At 38.6% G+C, this 15,904-nt stretch overlaps 1 protein-coding gene across 1 annotated transcript in view; it reads right to left on the bottom strand.

Moving 5' to 3' along the window:
- Positions 1 to 15,904, bottom strand: part of FSIP1 (fibrous sheath interacting protein 1) — a 184,606-nt gene that overhangs the window by 155,861 nt on the left and 12,841 nt on the right. The window contains 1 exon segment of the mRNA XM_007460208.1: positions 6,775 to 6,868. Coding sequence (XP_007460270.1) covers positions 6,775 to 6,868 — 94 coding nt within the window.

Genomic DNA, 15,904 nt, shown 5'->3' with positions numbered 1-15,904 from the left:
ACGAGCCACAACAAAGACCCAGAGCAGCCCAATTTTAAAAATAAATAAATAAAATTTAAAAATAATAATAAAGAATAATTCACAATAGTTTATGTAAATGCTCTGCCATCAAAGAAGTGATGCATAACTCCCCACTCCTTAAGTATGGGCTGCACATAGTAACTTTCTTCTGAAGAAGACAGTACGGAAAAGGTGAACTATTGAGAAAATATACAGTGGAGAAACCTGACAAATACTTCCTCAGCCAGGTGATCAAAGTTAACATCAACAGTGATAAGTTATACTGATAGTATGATGGGATGTAATGAAAATGGCACTTTAACTCTATGGTCTTCCTCCCAAGAACATACAATACAAATCTAATCATGTGAAAACCATGACATAAGTCATAACTGCTGGAAATTCTACAAAATACCTAACCAGTACTCCTCAAAACTGCCAAGGTCATCAAAGACAAGGGAAGTCTGAGAAAGTGCATAGCCAAGAGTAGCTTAAGGAGACATGAGTAAACGTAATGTGGTATACTGGATGGGATCTTGGAACAGGAAAAGGACATCAGGTAAAAACTAAAAGCCTGAATAAAGTATGGACTTTAGTTAATAATAATGTATCAATATTGGTTCATTAATTGTAACAAAGGTACCATACTAATCTTAATAAAAGGGAAACTCGTTGCAGGTATATGGAAAATCTCTGTACTTTCTTCATATTTTTCCTGTAAATCTAAAACTGTGCTAAAATTAAAAATTAACTTTACAAAAATTCCAGATTAAAAAGAGAAACAAACAATTAACAAAATTAGAAATAAGAAATGGGACATATAAACAATAAGAAGGAGAATCATCATTTTTGAATGCTATATGAAGTTTTATTAGTAAAATTTTAAATCTCACTGAAATGGATACTTTAAAATCTCAATGACGTGGACATATTGCCAAAATTGACTCCAGAAGACCAGTAAACTGTAATACAATAGTAAATATGAAAGAAGCTGAGAAAAGAATCAGAGAATTGCCTCCAAGAAATTATTTGAACCAGATGGTTTTTCCAGTGAAATCTTTCAAATTTGGGGGAAACAGATAATCCCCATGTTATATAAACTGTTTCAAAGCTTAGAAATAAATGGACAGCTAGCCCCATTCATTTTATGAAGCTAACACAGACTGACAAAGCATACACACAACCACCACCAACGCCAACTCTACCCGCTACACCATGACATACATGCACATGGGCACACGCACACACACAAACACACAGCTAATTTCACTTATAAATACAGATGCAAAAATCCTGAATAGGGCTTCCCTGGTGGTGCAATGGTTGGGAGTGCGCCTGCCGCGATGCAGGGGACACGGGTTCGTGCCCCGGTCCGGGAGGATCCCACATGCTGCGGAGCGGCTGGACCCGTAAGTCATGGCCGCTGAGCCTGCACGAAAAAAAAAAAAAAAAAAAAAAAATCCTGAATAAATTCAGCCGTTCAAATCTGGTACTAAATTAAAATAATAATCCTCCATAACCAAGAAATACATTAACCTAGGAATCAAAGACTAATTTAGTATTTAAATCTACTAATTTTGAAACATTAATTAAGTTTGTCAAGAAGAAAAAGCTTTACAATATGTTAAATAGATATTGAAATACATTGAATAAATTTCAACACTATGTCCTTATAAAGTTCTCAGAATAGGAATAAATGTTGAAAATTAATATTATTTCCAGGTGATCATAAACTAACAAGACTCAAAGCAAACAACTAAAGATAATTAGAATAAATAAAACAATTATTACTGAGGGCCAGAGGACATCAATGTCCCAGCTCGAACAGTCAGGCAGAGAGAGGGCCAATCCCTCCCCCGTCTACATTTTAGTTCTATTCAAGCCTTCAAAGTATTGGATGATGCCCACCCACAATCAGGACAGTATCCACTTCACTCAGTCTACCAATTCAAATGCTAGTCTCTTCCAGAAACACCCTCACAGATACACCCAGAAATAATGCTTAACCAGACATCTGGGCATCCTGTGATCCAGTCAAAATGACACACACAATTAGCCATCACAAAGACTGGGTGGATGACGAAACCATTAACCAAGATAGTGAAAATATACAAAAGAAGAAATAGGTTTCAACCATGGGAAATAAGGAGGGGGAGAGGAGAACCAGCAGGAAATAATGAATCCAGTTAAAAAAAAAAAAAAGTTACTATTCTATGAGTGGTCAACTGTGTCAGATGCGACAGAGGTATCAAATAGGATGAAAACTGGGAGGATGTCACTAGATATAGAATTTAGGAGGACCACTGATGAAGTAGTTTCTGCAGTGTGATAGGAGAAAATACAGTTGGGAAGTAAATGGAAGTTGACCAAGTAGCACTAGTAGGTGTGGACTATTCTCTCAAGAAGTCTGACCTTTAAGGAGAGGAGGGGAACCAAATGGTACCTGTTTGGGAGTAGGGTGACGAACCGAGGGAGGAGGTTTTATTTGTATGTTTTGTTGGTTTGATGGCTCTTTGATTCTGTTTTAGGGCCAGAACATTTAAGCCTGGTTAGCTGAGGGGAAGGACCCAGAGGAGACAAGAGAGATGCTCTAGGTAAGAGACAGAAAAACTGATGGATCAGGAGGCAGGAGTAGAGTGAAGGGGATGGGACATTATTGACTTTGGCCTTGGAGAAGAGCACCTGCCCCCCATCTAAGGGAAGAGGGAAGAGGGTAGAGGAGCACAGTCAGAGTGCAATTTGGAGACAGAAAGCAAGAATTTGGAAGGGACAACCAGTTGGTGCATTTTCTCTAAACCCTAAGACTGCCAGGGTAAAGGATTTGCATACGAGGATGGGAGGTTAAATACACAGTAACAATTTGGAAGAGCCACTTTGGAGAATGTAAGAGAAATTGCTAAGCAATACTGAGAATATAACAGAGGTTAAAAACCAAAAATCCTTAGCTGTACCAGTCAGCACAATTACATGATTTTCTCCCCAAGTCCTCTGCAAATCACAGCAGAAAGAGACTACCAAATTTTCTTGGAATATTTAATCTTAACATGCAAGAGCAGAAGCAACATTTTCTGAATTTCACAGAAAATCATTCTGAAAGAGGTATTTGCAAATTTTGAGAAATCTGATTGATTAAAGTGCCACTGTTTTGTGCTTACATGTACTTATACATTGGAGCTGGAAACACAAGGGCAAAAGTGACAAAGGCAAAAAAGAATAACCTCTATCCAAAACACCGATAACAAGCAATCCTATCACTAGATATATCTGTCTCAGAGAGTAATGAATTCTACCTCTATCCATCAGATAAATGCTAAAAACTAAGGGAAAACTCCTGGTATGGTAAATGATTTTCACATTTCTCTAGAAAAGCTTTGAAGTGATCCCTCAAAAATGTGGTGAGACAGATTTTTTAAATACTTCTGAAATCTCTAGCAAGTGCAATACTGTCCACTTTGAAACCTCAGTACTTGAGGATATTATCTCTGGTTTATGAAGTCAAAACATGGTTTAAAAAGAAATCAATTTAACGTGGTGTTTATCTTTCTCATAGAGTCAATGCCCCATTTGTGTTTAGTTCCTATAAATAAAACTAAATACACAAGTATCTTTTCTTTTTTTTTTTTGCTACTGTTTATTTGTGATGTTATAAAGGGACTATAACATCCCCAAAGGATGCATTTTGTGTTTAGAGGGTGGGAAAACAGATTGGAAATTGCCATTCTGCCACTAGCCCAAAGTCCCTCGAGTTACTCTTAAGAAAGTTAAGGAAATGACTGGAAGAAATAAAGAAGAACACTCGTCCTAAGATTTCTCCCTTTGTTTAAAGGAAAAAAATAAGAACAGCAAAAAGTAGGTTTGGGTATTTATAGATTTGTGTTTAAAGTTCAAGTCCAAATAAGCCTGGCTCTAAATTCTTCAAGAGACGCTTTTAAAGTACTATTTTAACTAGATGCCGCCACCTATTGGACAGTTTACAAGGACTTTGAGCTTTTCCGGGAACAAAGAAAAAAATGATCATGGAGGAAAATAGAGCAAAAGATTTCTGTTTTCATAATAAGCCTTATAAGAAACACTTTACTTTAAAATTTATGGCTATCCATAGGCTTTATCAAAATATTTTTTTAATTTAAAAAATTTTTACATTTTTAACTAAGAGGGGTAGTTGAAGTTCAGTGAATAACCTGGGAAAGAAACTAATCTCAGGACGCAACAGATATAAGCTGTGTCACACCATTTCATGATATGCGGCTATGCTATAATAGTAGAAATATGAGACTATCAAAAATCAGTGCTAGGCGGTAACATTGGACTCTTTCATATCTATGCCTTTCTTTCATACATTTCTTTCATACTTGCTAATAACACATTTCATAAACTGAAGACTCCAAAAGTTACCTCTTTTGGAATAAGGTAATAATTATGTTATGTCAAATGTAAAAAAATGTATAATTAGGCTAATAATGTAGTTTATAGTAAATGCTATCTCTTTTGGGTTTTAAGATTTTTAAAGACCAGATATACATGTGACTGCTGACATGCCTAGGATGTGAAGAGCCAGCAAGACATTCCATTAAGGAACCTGTCTTCTATGAAAGGCCAGCCACCAAAAAAGTCTAATTAAATCTGAAGAACCAGGAGTACAATAGTGTTGTCTCTTCATCTGGTGAACTAGTCAAGCGCGAGCTAATCAAGACAGACGGCAGCAAGAATGAAGGGCGGCAGACCCATGATTTACCCAAAAGCATCTTTGATCCCCATTTCCTTTCACACTGACCCTAGTCTCACATCTTATCTGCTCTGCACACGATAAACACTGCCAGTACACAATAACTGACTAAGAATTCGAAATCTAAAAATTGAAACTCTGACATGGTAATGTTTAAAGCAATGACTCTCTCTGGCCATAGCTTCCAAGCCTCTGGTAACTCCAGCTTTCAGATCATGAAGTCTAAGAAGTTTCCATGTTAGAGTATGAGTACTAATCTAGCAAGACTGTAAATGTCTACAAGGCCTACAGTGGTCACATGACTCCAGAGATACAACTCTGAGCTCCATAGATTTAACCAAATGGACCTGCCATGGGCTTTTAAAATTAAATGTATCTGATAGTTCAGATTTGTCCATGAAGAAAGGCCAGCTGAAAACAAGTCTTGCCCTCTAAGGCCAAAAGTTCACTCAGTAGTGAACTCTGTGACCAAAAGGCTAATGTCAAAAGGCCACCATGGATCCCTTTACAGAGTGGCCTGTTTTACAGTCCTTGCTCCAGAGTCAAGCACAGCAAGTGTGGCCTCTTAGAAATGCCTCAGTGGTGAAATCAGCATTTAGCTCCTGCATTCTAAAATACAGATGCTGAACAGCAAAGGAAACCATCAACAAAACTAAAAGACAACCTAGAGACTAGGAGAACATATTTGCAAATAATGTGACCAACAAGGGCTTAATTTCCAAAATAAACGAATAGCTCATACAACTCAATAACAAAAAAACAAACAAACCAATCAAAAAATGGGCAGAAGATCTAAATAGACATTTCTCTGAAGAAGACATACAGATGGCCAATAGGCACATGAAAAGATGCTTCACATAGCTAATTATTAGGGAAATGCAAATCAAAACCACAAGAAGGTATCACCTCACACCATTCAGAATAGCCATCATCAAAAAGTCTACAAATAATAAATGCTGGAGAGTGTGTGGAGAAAAGGGAACTCTCCCACACTGTTGGTGGGGATGTAAATTGGTGCAGCCACTATGGAGAACAGTATGGAGGTTCCTTAAAAAACTAAAACCAGAGCTACCATATGATCCAGCAATCCCACTCCTGGGACCCCTACTTAGAGCCAGTCTAATGCCCAAGAGATACTATATGACCATTTAGATGACGTTAGTTAAAGGATTTCAAAAGTGCCCTGCCAAAAAATCCATGTCTTCCCAATCACTAAAACATTCATTACTAAGTAAGTAAATTAAAATAAGTTACATGATTCCACAGTACTTCTGTAGAAGAAGAAAAAGAAAGAAAAGAAGGAAGAAGGAAAAGAAGGAGGAGGAGGAGGAGGAGGAGGCGAACCACAAATATACAGCGGACCCTTGAACAACATAAGTTTGAATTGCACAGGTTCACTTATACACGGATTTTTTTCAATAAATGCATACTATAGCACTACACAATGCTTGGCTGGTTGAATCCATGGATGCAGAACTGCAGGTACAGAGGGCCAACTATAAAGTTATACCTGGATTTTCAACTGCACAGGGGCAGTGCCCCTAACCACCATGTTGTTCAAGGGTCAACTGTTACATACACACAAGTGGGGTAAGTAGAAACATATGCACAGAATTAACTGGCTGGTCTCATAAACCAGAACTATGAGAGAACAGGGAAAGGACAAATCAGTAATGGATTTTTATGAAAGGTTGCAGAGGCCTGAGTGAGACACCTCATGGGACAATCCCAGGCAGTTAGGGGACTGCACGAACTGGGTGTGTAGAGGCACCTAAGAGTCACAGGAAGTAAAGGCAAAGACACACTTTGTCTATTTCCTGATTTTTCACTGCCTTATCCTCCTCACCCTTGAGGAGACACAAACACTAGAAGACTCTGAAACATACCTAACTTCAGAGTAGTTCCACAGAGTCCTATCCAACGTGACCATTTCCTCTAAAGAATTAAACTCACAAAGAAAAAGAAAAGATAACTGAATGGGACTTTTACTTTAATCCAAATATTCTATGACCCTGAGATAAAAATAAAGACGAATCAATTTTACTCACCAACAGTTTCTTCTGATGCAGCAGTTAAAGCTAGAAAGTTTTTTGTACTGTCCATCTCCTCATTACTTTGTAAAGCTTCACCATTTTTTGCAGACTAATAAAAGAGAAGTAAAAGTTTAAACACGGGAAAAGAAGGCAACTATATTCATCGATATTTTTAAAAATTCCAACATGGTTTCCAATCCTGTACATACAAACAAGAAAGTCAGATCATTTTTATTCCTTTAATTAGGGAATCTGTTAATGTTTCCTGTTCCCTCAAAATTCTGTCAATGAGTATTCCCAGATAGAGATGGACTATGTCTATCATTATATAATTACCTTGCTTAAAGTTTCTTAAGTTTCTGTTTAATGTTTCTATAACTCATGAGTAACCTAAAGATACATCATCAAATTACAGTTTCAGATATTTCAAAATTGATACTGTATTTTATTATGATTCCTGTTATAATTTATATTTCCAAGCAAGTAAAAATTTGCTTTGAGATCCAAGAGAAATAATTGACAGACTAAATTTTCCTGCTAAAATTTACACAAATTATTACTCTAACTATAAGCACTGCATTTATTTTTATAAATTTATTTATTTTATTAATTTATTTTTGGCTGCATTGGGTCTTCATTGCTGTGCATGTGCTTTCCCTAGTTGTGGTGAGCCAAGGCCACTCTTCGTTGCCATACACGGACTTCTCATTGCAGCGGCTTCTCTTTGTTGCAGAGCATGTGCTCTAAGCTTGTGGGCTTCAGTAGTTGTTGCTCATGGGCTCCACAAAACAGTCTCAGTGTGTGGCACACGGGCTTAGTTGCTCCGCGGCATGTGGGATCTTCCGGGACCGGGGCTAGAACCCATGTCCCCTGCATGGGCAGGTGTATTCTTCCCACCAGGGAAGCCACAGCACTGCATTTTATACATTGCTTTTTTCCATTCCAGTGGTCTTCCTGGGAACCTTGTAAAAATGTATTCTTAATCACTTTATTATTAATTCATATCATTGCCTGGGAAATTTCCTAGGAAGTCAGTCAACTAAACAAGGAGAAATTTTTTTTTTTTTTTTTTTTGCGGTACGCGGGCCTCTCACCACTGCGGCCTCTCCCGTTGCGGAGCACAGGCTCCGGACGTGCAGGCTCAGCGGCCATGGCTCACGGGCCCAGCCGCTCCGCAGCATATGGGATCCTCCTGGACCAGGGCACGAACCCGCGTCCCCTGCATCGACAGGCGGACTCTCAACCAGTGCGCCACCAGGGAAGCCCAACAAGGAGGAATTTTTCAAAAACAGCCAATCTGAAAGTAGGCATAGAGGGAACTTTCCTCAATATAATAAAGGCCATATATGACAAACCCACAGCCAACATCATCCTCAATGGTGAAAAACTGAATCCATTCCCACTAAGATCAGGAACAAGCCAAGTTTGCCCACTGTCACCACTATTATTCAACATTGTTTTGGAAGCTTTAGCCACAGCAATCAGAGAAGAAAAACAAACAAAAGGAATCCAAATCAGAAAAAAGATGTAAAGCAGTCACTGTTTGCAGATGACATGATACTATACATAGAGAATCCTAAAGATGCTACCAGAAAACTTCTAGAGCTAATCAATGAATTTGTTAAAGTAGCAGGATACAAAATAAATGCACAGAAATCTCTTTCATTCCTATATGCTAATGATGAAAAATCTGAAAGTGAAATTAAGGAAACACTCCCATTTACCACTGCAACAAAAAGAATAAAATATCTAGGAATAAACCTACTTAAGGAGACAAAAAACCTGTATGCAGAAAACTAGAAGACACTGATGAAAGAAATTAAAGATGATACAAATAGATGGAGAGATATACCATGTTTTGGATTGCAAGAATCAACAGTGTGAAAATGACTATACTACCCAAAGCAATCTATAGATTCAATGCAATCCCTATCAAACTACCACTAGCATTTTTCACAGAACTAGAACAAAAAATTTCACAAGTTGTATGGAAACACAAAAGACCCTGAACAGCCAAAGCAATCTTGAGAAAGAAAAACCGAGCTGGAGGAATCAGGCTCCCTGACTTCAGACTATACTACAAAGCTATAGTAATCAAGACAGTATGGTACTGGCACAAAAACAGAAATATAGATCAATGGAACAGGATAGAAAGCACAGAGATAAACCCACACACATATGGTCACCTTATTTTTGATAAAGGAGGCAAGAATATACAATGGAGAAAAGACAGCCTCTTCAATAAGTGGTGCTGGGAAAACTGGACAGCTACATGTAAAAGAATGAAATTAGAACACCACACACAAAAATAACCTCAAAATGGATTAAAGACCTAAATGTACTCCAGACACTATCAAACTCTTAGAGGAAAACACAGGCAGAACACCCTATGACATAAATCACAGCAAGATCCTTTTTGACCCACCTCCTAGAGAAATGGAAATAAAAACAAAAATAAACAAATGGGACCTAATGAAATTTAAAAGCTTTTGCACTGCAAAGGAAACGATAAAGAAGACAAAGAGACAACCCTCAGACTGGGAGAAAATATTTGCAAATGAAGCAACTGACAAAGATAACCTACAAAATTTACAAGCAGCACATGCAGCTCAATATCAAAAAAACAAAAAACCCGATACAAAAATGGGCAGTAGACCTAAATAGACATTTCTCCAAAGAGGACATACAGATGACCAACAAACACATGAAAGAATACTGAACATCATTAATCATTAGATAAATGCAAATCAAAACTACAATGAGGGCTTCCCTGGTGGCGCAGTGGTTGGGAGTCCACCTGCCGATGCAGGGGACACGGGTTCGTGCCCGGGTCCGGGAAGATCCCACATGTCGCGGAGTGGTTAGGCCCATGAGCCATGGCTGCTGAGCCTGCGCATCCAGAGCCTGTGCTCCGCAACAGGAAAGGCCATAGCAGTGAGAGGCCCACGTACCGCAAAAAAAAAAAAAACTACAATGAGATATCAGCTCACACCAGTCTGAATGGCCATCATCAAAAAATATACAAATAATAAATGCTGGAGAGGGTGTGGAGAAAAGGGAACCCTCTTGTGCTGTTGGTGGGAATGTAAATTGATACAGCCACTATGGAGAACAGTATGGAGGTTCCTTAAAAAATTAAAAATAGAACTACCATACAGCCCAGCAATCCCACTACTGGGCATATACCCTGAGAAAACCATAATTCAAACAGAGTCATGTACCACAATGTTCACTGCAGCTCTATTTACAATAGCCAGGACATGGAAGCAACCTAAGTGTCCATCGACAGATGAATGGATAAAGAAGATGTGGCACATATATACAATGGAATATTACTGAGCCATAAAAAGAAACGAAATTGAGTTATTTGTAGTGAGGTGGATGGACCTAGAGTCTGTCATACAGAGTGAAGTAAGTCAGACAGAGAAAAACAAATACCATATGCTAACACATATATATGGAATCTTAAAAAAAAAATGGTCATAAAGAACCTAGGGGCATGACGGGAATAAAGACGCAGACCTACTAGAGAACGGACATGAGGACACAGGGAGGGGGAAGGGTAAGCTGCGACAAAGTGAGAGAGTGGCATGGACATATACACACTACCAAATGTAAAGCCTATAGCTAGTGGGAAGCAGCCACATAACACAAGGAGATCAACTTGGTGCTTTGCACCCTTTTAGGAAGGGTGGGAGGGAGGGAGATGCAAGAGGGAAGAGATATGGGGATATATGTATATGTATAGCTGATTCACTTTGTTATAAAGCAAAAACTAACACACCATTGTAAAGCAATTACACTCCAATAAAGATGTTGAGAGATTGATTCAAGATGCAGAGTAGAAGCACGTGATCTCACTCCCTCTTACAAGAACACCAGAATTACAACTAACTGCTGAAAAACCATCAACAGGAAGACACTGGAACTGACCAAAAAAGATACCCCACATCCAAAGACAAAGGAGACGCCACAGTGAGATGGTAGGAGGGGTGCAATCACAATAAAATCAAATCCCATAACTGCTGGGTGGGTGACTCACAAACTGGAGAAACTTATACCACAGAAGTCCACCCACTGGAGTGAAGATTCTGAGTCCCATGTCAGGCTTCCCAATCTGGGGGTCTGGCAACAGGAGGAGGAATTCCTAGACAATCAGACTTTGAAGGCTAGTGGGATTTGACTGCAGAACTTCAACAGGACTGGGAGAAACAGAGACTCCACTCTTGGAGGGCACACACAAAGTAGCGTGCTCATCAGGACCCAAGGGAAGGAGCAGTGGCCCCATAGGAAACTGAATCAGACCTACCTGCTAGTGTTGGAGGGTCTCCGGCAGAGGCGGGGGTGGCTGTGTGTCGCTGTGAGGACAAGGACACTGGCAGAAGTTCTGGGAAGTACTCCTTGGCGTGAGCCCTACCAGAGTCTGCCATTAGTCCAACCAAAGAGCCCAGGTAGGCTCCAGTGTTGGGTCCCCTCAGGCCAAACAACCAACAGGGAAGGAACCCAGCCCCACACATCAGCAGACAAGCGGATAAAAGTTTTACTGAGCTCTGCCCACCAAAGCAACAGCCAGCTCTACCCACCACCAGTCGCTCACATCAGGAAACGTGCACAAGCCTCTTAGATAGCCTCACCCACCAAAGGGCAGACAGCAGAACAAGAAGAACTACAATCCTGCAGCCTGTGGAACAAAAAACATTCACAGAAAGGTACACAAGATGAAAAGGCAGAGGGCTATGTACCAGATGAAGGAACAAGATAAAACCCCAGAAAAACAACTAAATGAAGTGGAGATAGGCAACCTTCCAGAAAAAGAATTCAGAATAATGATAGTGAAGATGATCCAGGACCTTGGAAAAAGAATGCAGGCAAAGATCAAGAAGATGCAAGAAATGTCTAACAAAGATCTAGAAGAATTAAAGAACAAACAGAGATGAACAACACAATAACTGAAATGAAAAATACACAAGAACGAATCAATAGCACAATAACTGAGGCAGTAAAACAGATAAGTGACCTGGAAGACAGAATGGTGGAATTCACTGCTGCGGAACAGAATAAAGAAAAAAGAATGAAAAGAAATGAAGACAGCCTAAGAGACCTCTGGGACAACATTAAAAGCAACAACATTCGCATTATAGGGGTTCCAGAAGAAGAAGAGAAAAAGAAAGGGACTGAGAAAATATTTGAAGAGATTATAGTTGAAAACTTCCCTAACATGGGAAAGGAAATAGCCACCCAAGTCCAGGAAGTGCAGAGAGTCCCAAACAGGATAAATCCAAGGAGAGACACGCCGAGACACACAGTAATCAAACTGGCAAAAATTAAAGACAAAGAAAAATTATTGAAAGCAGCAAGGGAAAAATGACAAATAACATAAAAGGGAACTCCCATAAGGTTAACAGCTGATCTCTCAGCAGAAACTCTACAAGCCAGAAGGAAGTGGCATGATATATTTAAAGTGATGAAAGGGAAGAACCTACAACCAAGATTACTCTACCCGGCAAGGATTACATTCATATTTGATGGAGAAATCAAAAGCTTTACAGACAAGCAAAAGCTAAGACGATTCAGCACCACCAAACCAGCTCTACAACAAATGCTAAAGGAACTTCTCTAAGTGGGAGAAGAAAAAGACCTACAAAAGCAAACCAAAAACAATTAAGAAAATGGTAATAGGAACATACATAACAATAATTACCTTAAACATAAATGGATTAAATGCTCCAACCAAAAGACACAGGCTTGCTGAATGGATACAAAAACAAGACCCATATATATGCTGTCTACAAGAGACACACTTCAGACCTAGGGACACATACAGAATGAAAGTGAGGGGATGGAAAAAGATATTCCATCCCCTGAAGTAGCTATACTCATAACAGATAAAACAGACTTTAAAATACAGAATGTCACAAGAGACAAGGAAGGACACTACATAATGATCAAGGCATCAATCCAAGAAGAATATATAACAATTATAAATATATATGCACCCAACAGAGGAGCACCTCAATACATAAGGCAACTGCTAACAGCTCTAAAAGAGGAAATTGACAGTAACACAATAATAGTGGGGGACTTTAACACCTCACTTACACCAATGGACCGATCATCTAAAAAGAAAATTAATAAGAAAACACAAGCTTTAAATGACACAATAGACCACACAGATTTAATTGATATTTATAGGACATCCCATCCAAAAACCACAGATTAAACTTTCTTCTCTACTGCGCACAGAACATTCTCCAGGATAGATCACATTTTGGGTCACGAATCAAGCCTCAGTAAATTTAAGAAAACTGAAATCATATCAAGCATCTTTTCTGACCACAACACTATGAGATTAGAAATCAATTACAGGGTAAAAAACGCAAAAAGCACAAACACATGGAGGCTAAACAATACGTTACTAAATAACCAAGAGATCACTGAAGAAATCAAAGAGGAAATCAAAAAATACCTAGAGACAAATGACAATAAAAACACGATGATCCAAAACCTATGGGATGCAGCACTTCTAAGAGGGGAGTTTATAGCTATGCAAGCCTACCTCAAGAAACAAGAAAAATCTCAAAGAAACAACCTAAACTTACACCTAAAGGAACTAAAGAAAGAAGAACAAAACCCAAAGTTAGCAGAAGGAAAGCAATCATAAAGTTCAGAGCAGAAATAAATGAAATAGAAACAATGCAAACAATAGCAAAGATCATAAAACTAAGAACTGGTTCTTTGAGAAGATAAACAAAACTGATAAACTATTAGCCAGACTCATCAAGAAAAAGGGGGAGAGGACTCAAATCAATAAAATTTGAAATGAAAAAGGAGAAATCACAACTGACACTGAAGAAATACAAAGGATTATAAGAGATTACTACAAAAAACTCTATGCCAGAAAAATGGACAACCTGGAAGAAATGGACAAATTCTTAAAAAGGTATAACCTTCCAAGATTGAACCAGGAAGAAATAGAAAATATGAACAGACCAATCACAAGTAATGGAATTGAAACTGTGTTTAAAAATCTTCCAACAAACAAAAGTCTAGAACCAGATGGCTTCACAGGTGAATTCTATCAAACATTTAGAGAAGAGCTAACACCCATCCTTCTCAAACTCTTCGGAAAAATTGCAGAGGAAGGAACACTCCCAAACTCATTCTATGAGGCCACCATCACCCTGATACCAAAACCAGACAAAGATACTACAAAAAAAGAAAATTACAGACCAATATCACTGATGAATATAGATGCAAAAATCCTCAACAAAATACTAGCAAACAGAATCCAACAACACATTAAAAGGATCATACACCATGATCAAGTGGGATTTATCCCAGGGATGCAAGGATTCTTCAATATACGCAAATCACTCAATATGATACACCATATTAACAAATTGAAGAAAAACCATATGATCATCTAAATAGATGCAGAGAAAGCTTTTGACAAAATTCAACATCCATTTATGATAAAAACTCTCCAGAAACTGGGCATAGAGCAAACCTACTTCAACATAAAAGAGGCCATATATGAAAAGCCCACAGCAAACATCATTCTCAATGGTGAAAAACTGAAAGCATTTCCTCTAAGATCAGGAACAAGACAAGGATGTCCACTCTCACCACTATTATTAAAGACAGTTTTGGAAGTCCTAGCCCCAGCAATCAGAGAAGAAAAAGAAATAAAAGGAATACAAATTGGAAAAGAAGTAGAACAGTCACTGTTTGCAGATGACATGATACTATACATAGAGAAGCCTAAAGATACCACCAGAAAACTACTAGAGCTAATCAATGAATTTGGTTAAGTTGCAGGATACAAAATTAATGCACAGAAATCTCTTGCATTCCTATACACTAATGATGAAAAATCTGAAAGAGAAATTAAGGGAACACTCCCATTTACCATTGCAACAAAAAGAATAAAATACCTAGGAATAAACCTACCTAGGGAGACAAAAGACCTGTATGTAGAAAACTATAAGACACTGTTGAAAGAAATTAAAGATGATACTGACAGATGGAGAGATATTCCATGTTCTTGAATTGGAAGAATCAATATTGTGAAAATGACTATACTACCCAAAGCAATCTACAGATTCTATGCAATCCCTATCAAACTACCAATGGCACTTTTTACAGAACCAGAACAAAAAATCTTAAAATTTGTATGGAAACACAAAAGATCCTGAATAGCCAAAGCAGTTTTAAGGGGAAAAAACGGAGCTGGAGGAATCAGACTCCCTGACTTCAGACTATACTACAAAGCTACAGTAATCAAGACATTATGGTACTGGCACAAAAACAGAAATATAGATCAATGGAACAGGATAGAAAGCCCAGAGATAAACTCACACACCTACAGTCAACTAATCTATGACAAAGGAGGCAAGGATATACAATGGAGAAAAGACAGTCTCTTCAATAAGTGGTGCTGGGAAAACTGGACAGCTACATGTAAAAGAATGAAATTAGAAAACTCCCTAACACTATACACAAAAATAAACTCAAAATGGATTAAAGACCTAAATGTACACCAGACACTGTCAAACTCTTAGAGGAAAACATAGGAAGAACACTCTTTGACAAAAATCACAGCAAGATCTTTTTAGATCCACCTCCTAGAGTAATGGAAATAAAAACTAAATTAAAAAATGGGACCTAATGAAACTTAAAAAGCTTTTGCAAAGCAAAGGAAACTACAAACAAGACAAAAAGACAACCCTCAGAATGGGAAGCAATATTTGTAAATGAATCAATGGACAAAGGATTAATCTCCAAAATATATAAACAGCTCATGCAGCTCAATATTAAAAAAACAAACAACCCAATCCAAAAATGGGCAGAAGACCTAAATAGACATTTCTCCAAAGAGGACATACAGATGGCCAAGAAGCACATGAAAAGCTGCTCAACATCACTAATTATTAGAGAAATGTAAATCAAAACTACAGTGAGGGGGCTTCCCTGGTGGCGCAGTGGTTGAGAGTCTGCCTGCCGATGCAGGGAACACGGGTTCGTGCCCCGGTCCGGGAGGATCCCACATGCCGCGGAGCGGCTGGGCCCGTGAGCCATGGCCGCTGAGCCTGCGCGTCTGGAGCCTGTGCTCCGCAACGGGAGAGGCCACAACAGTGAGAGGCCC

The sequence above is a fragment of the Lipotes vexillifer genome, unplaced genomic scaffold (assembly GCF_000442215.2).
Source record: "Lipotes vexillifer unplaced genomic scaffold, Lipotes_vexillifer_v1.1 scaffold408, whole genome shotgun sequence".
Classification (NCBI taxonomy): domain Eukaryota; kingdom Metazoa; phylum Chordata; class Mammalia; order Artiodactyla; family Lipotidae; genus Lipotes; species Lipotes vexillifer.
The sequence above is the reverse complement of the archived record's forward strand: the minus strand, read 5'-3'. Positions and strand labels throughout refer to the sequence as shown.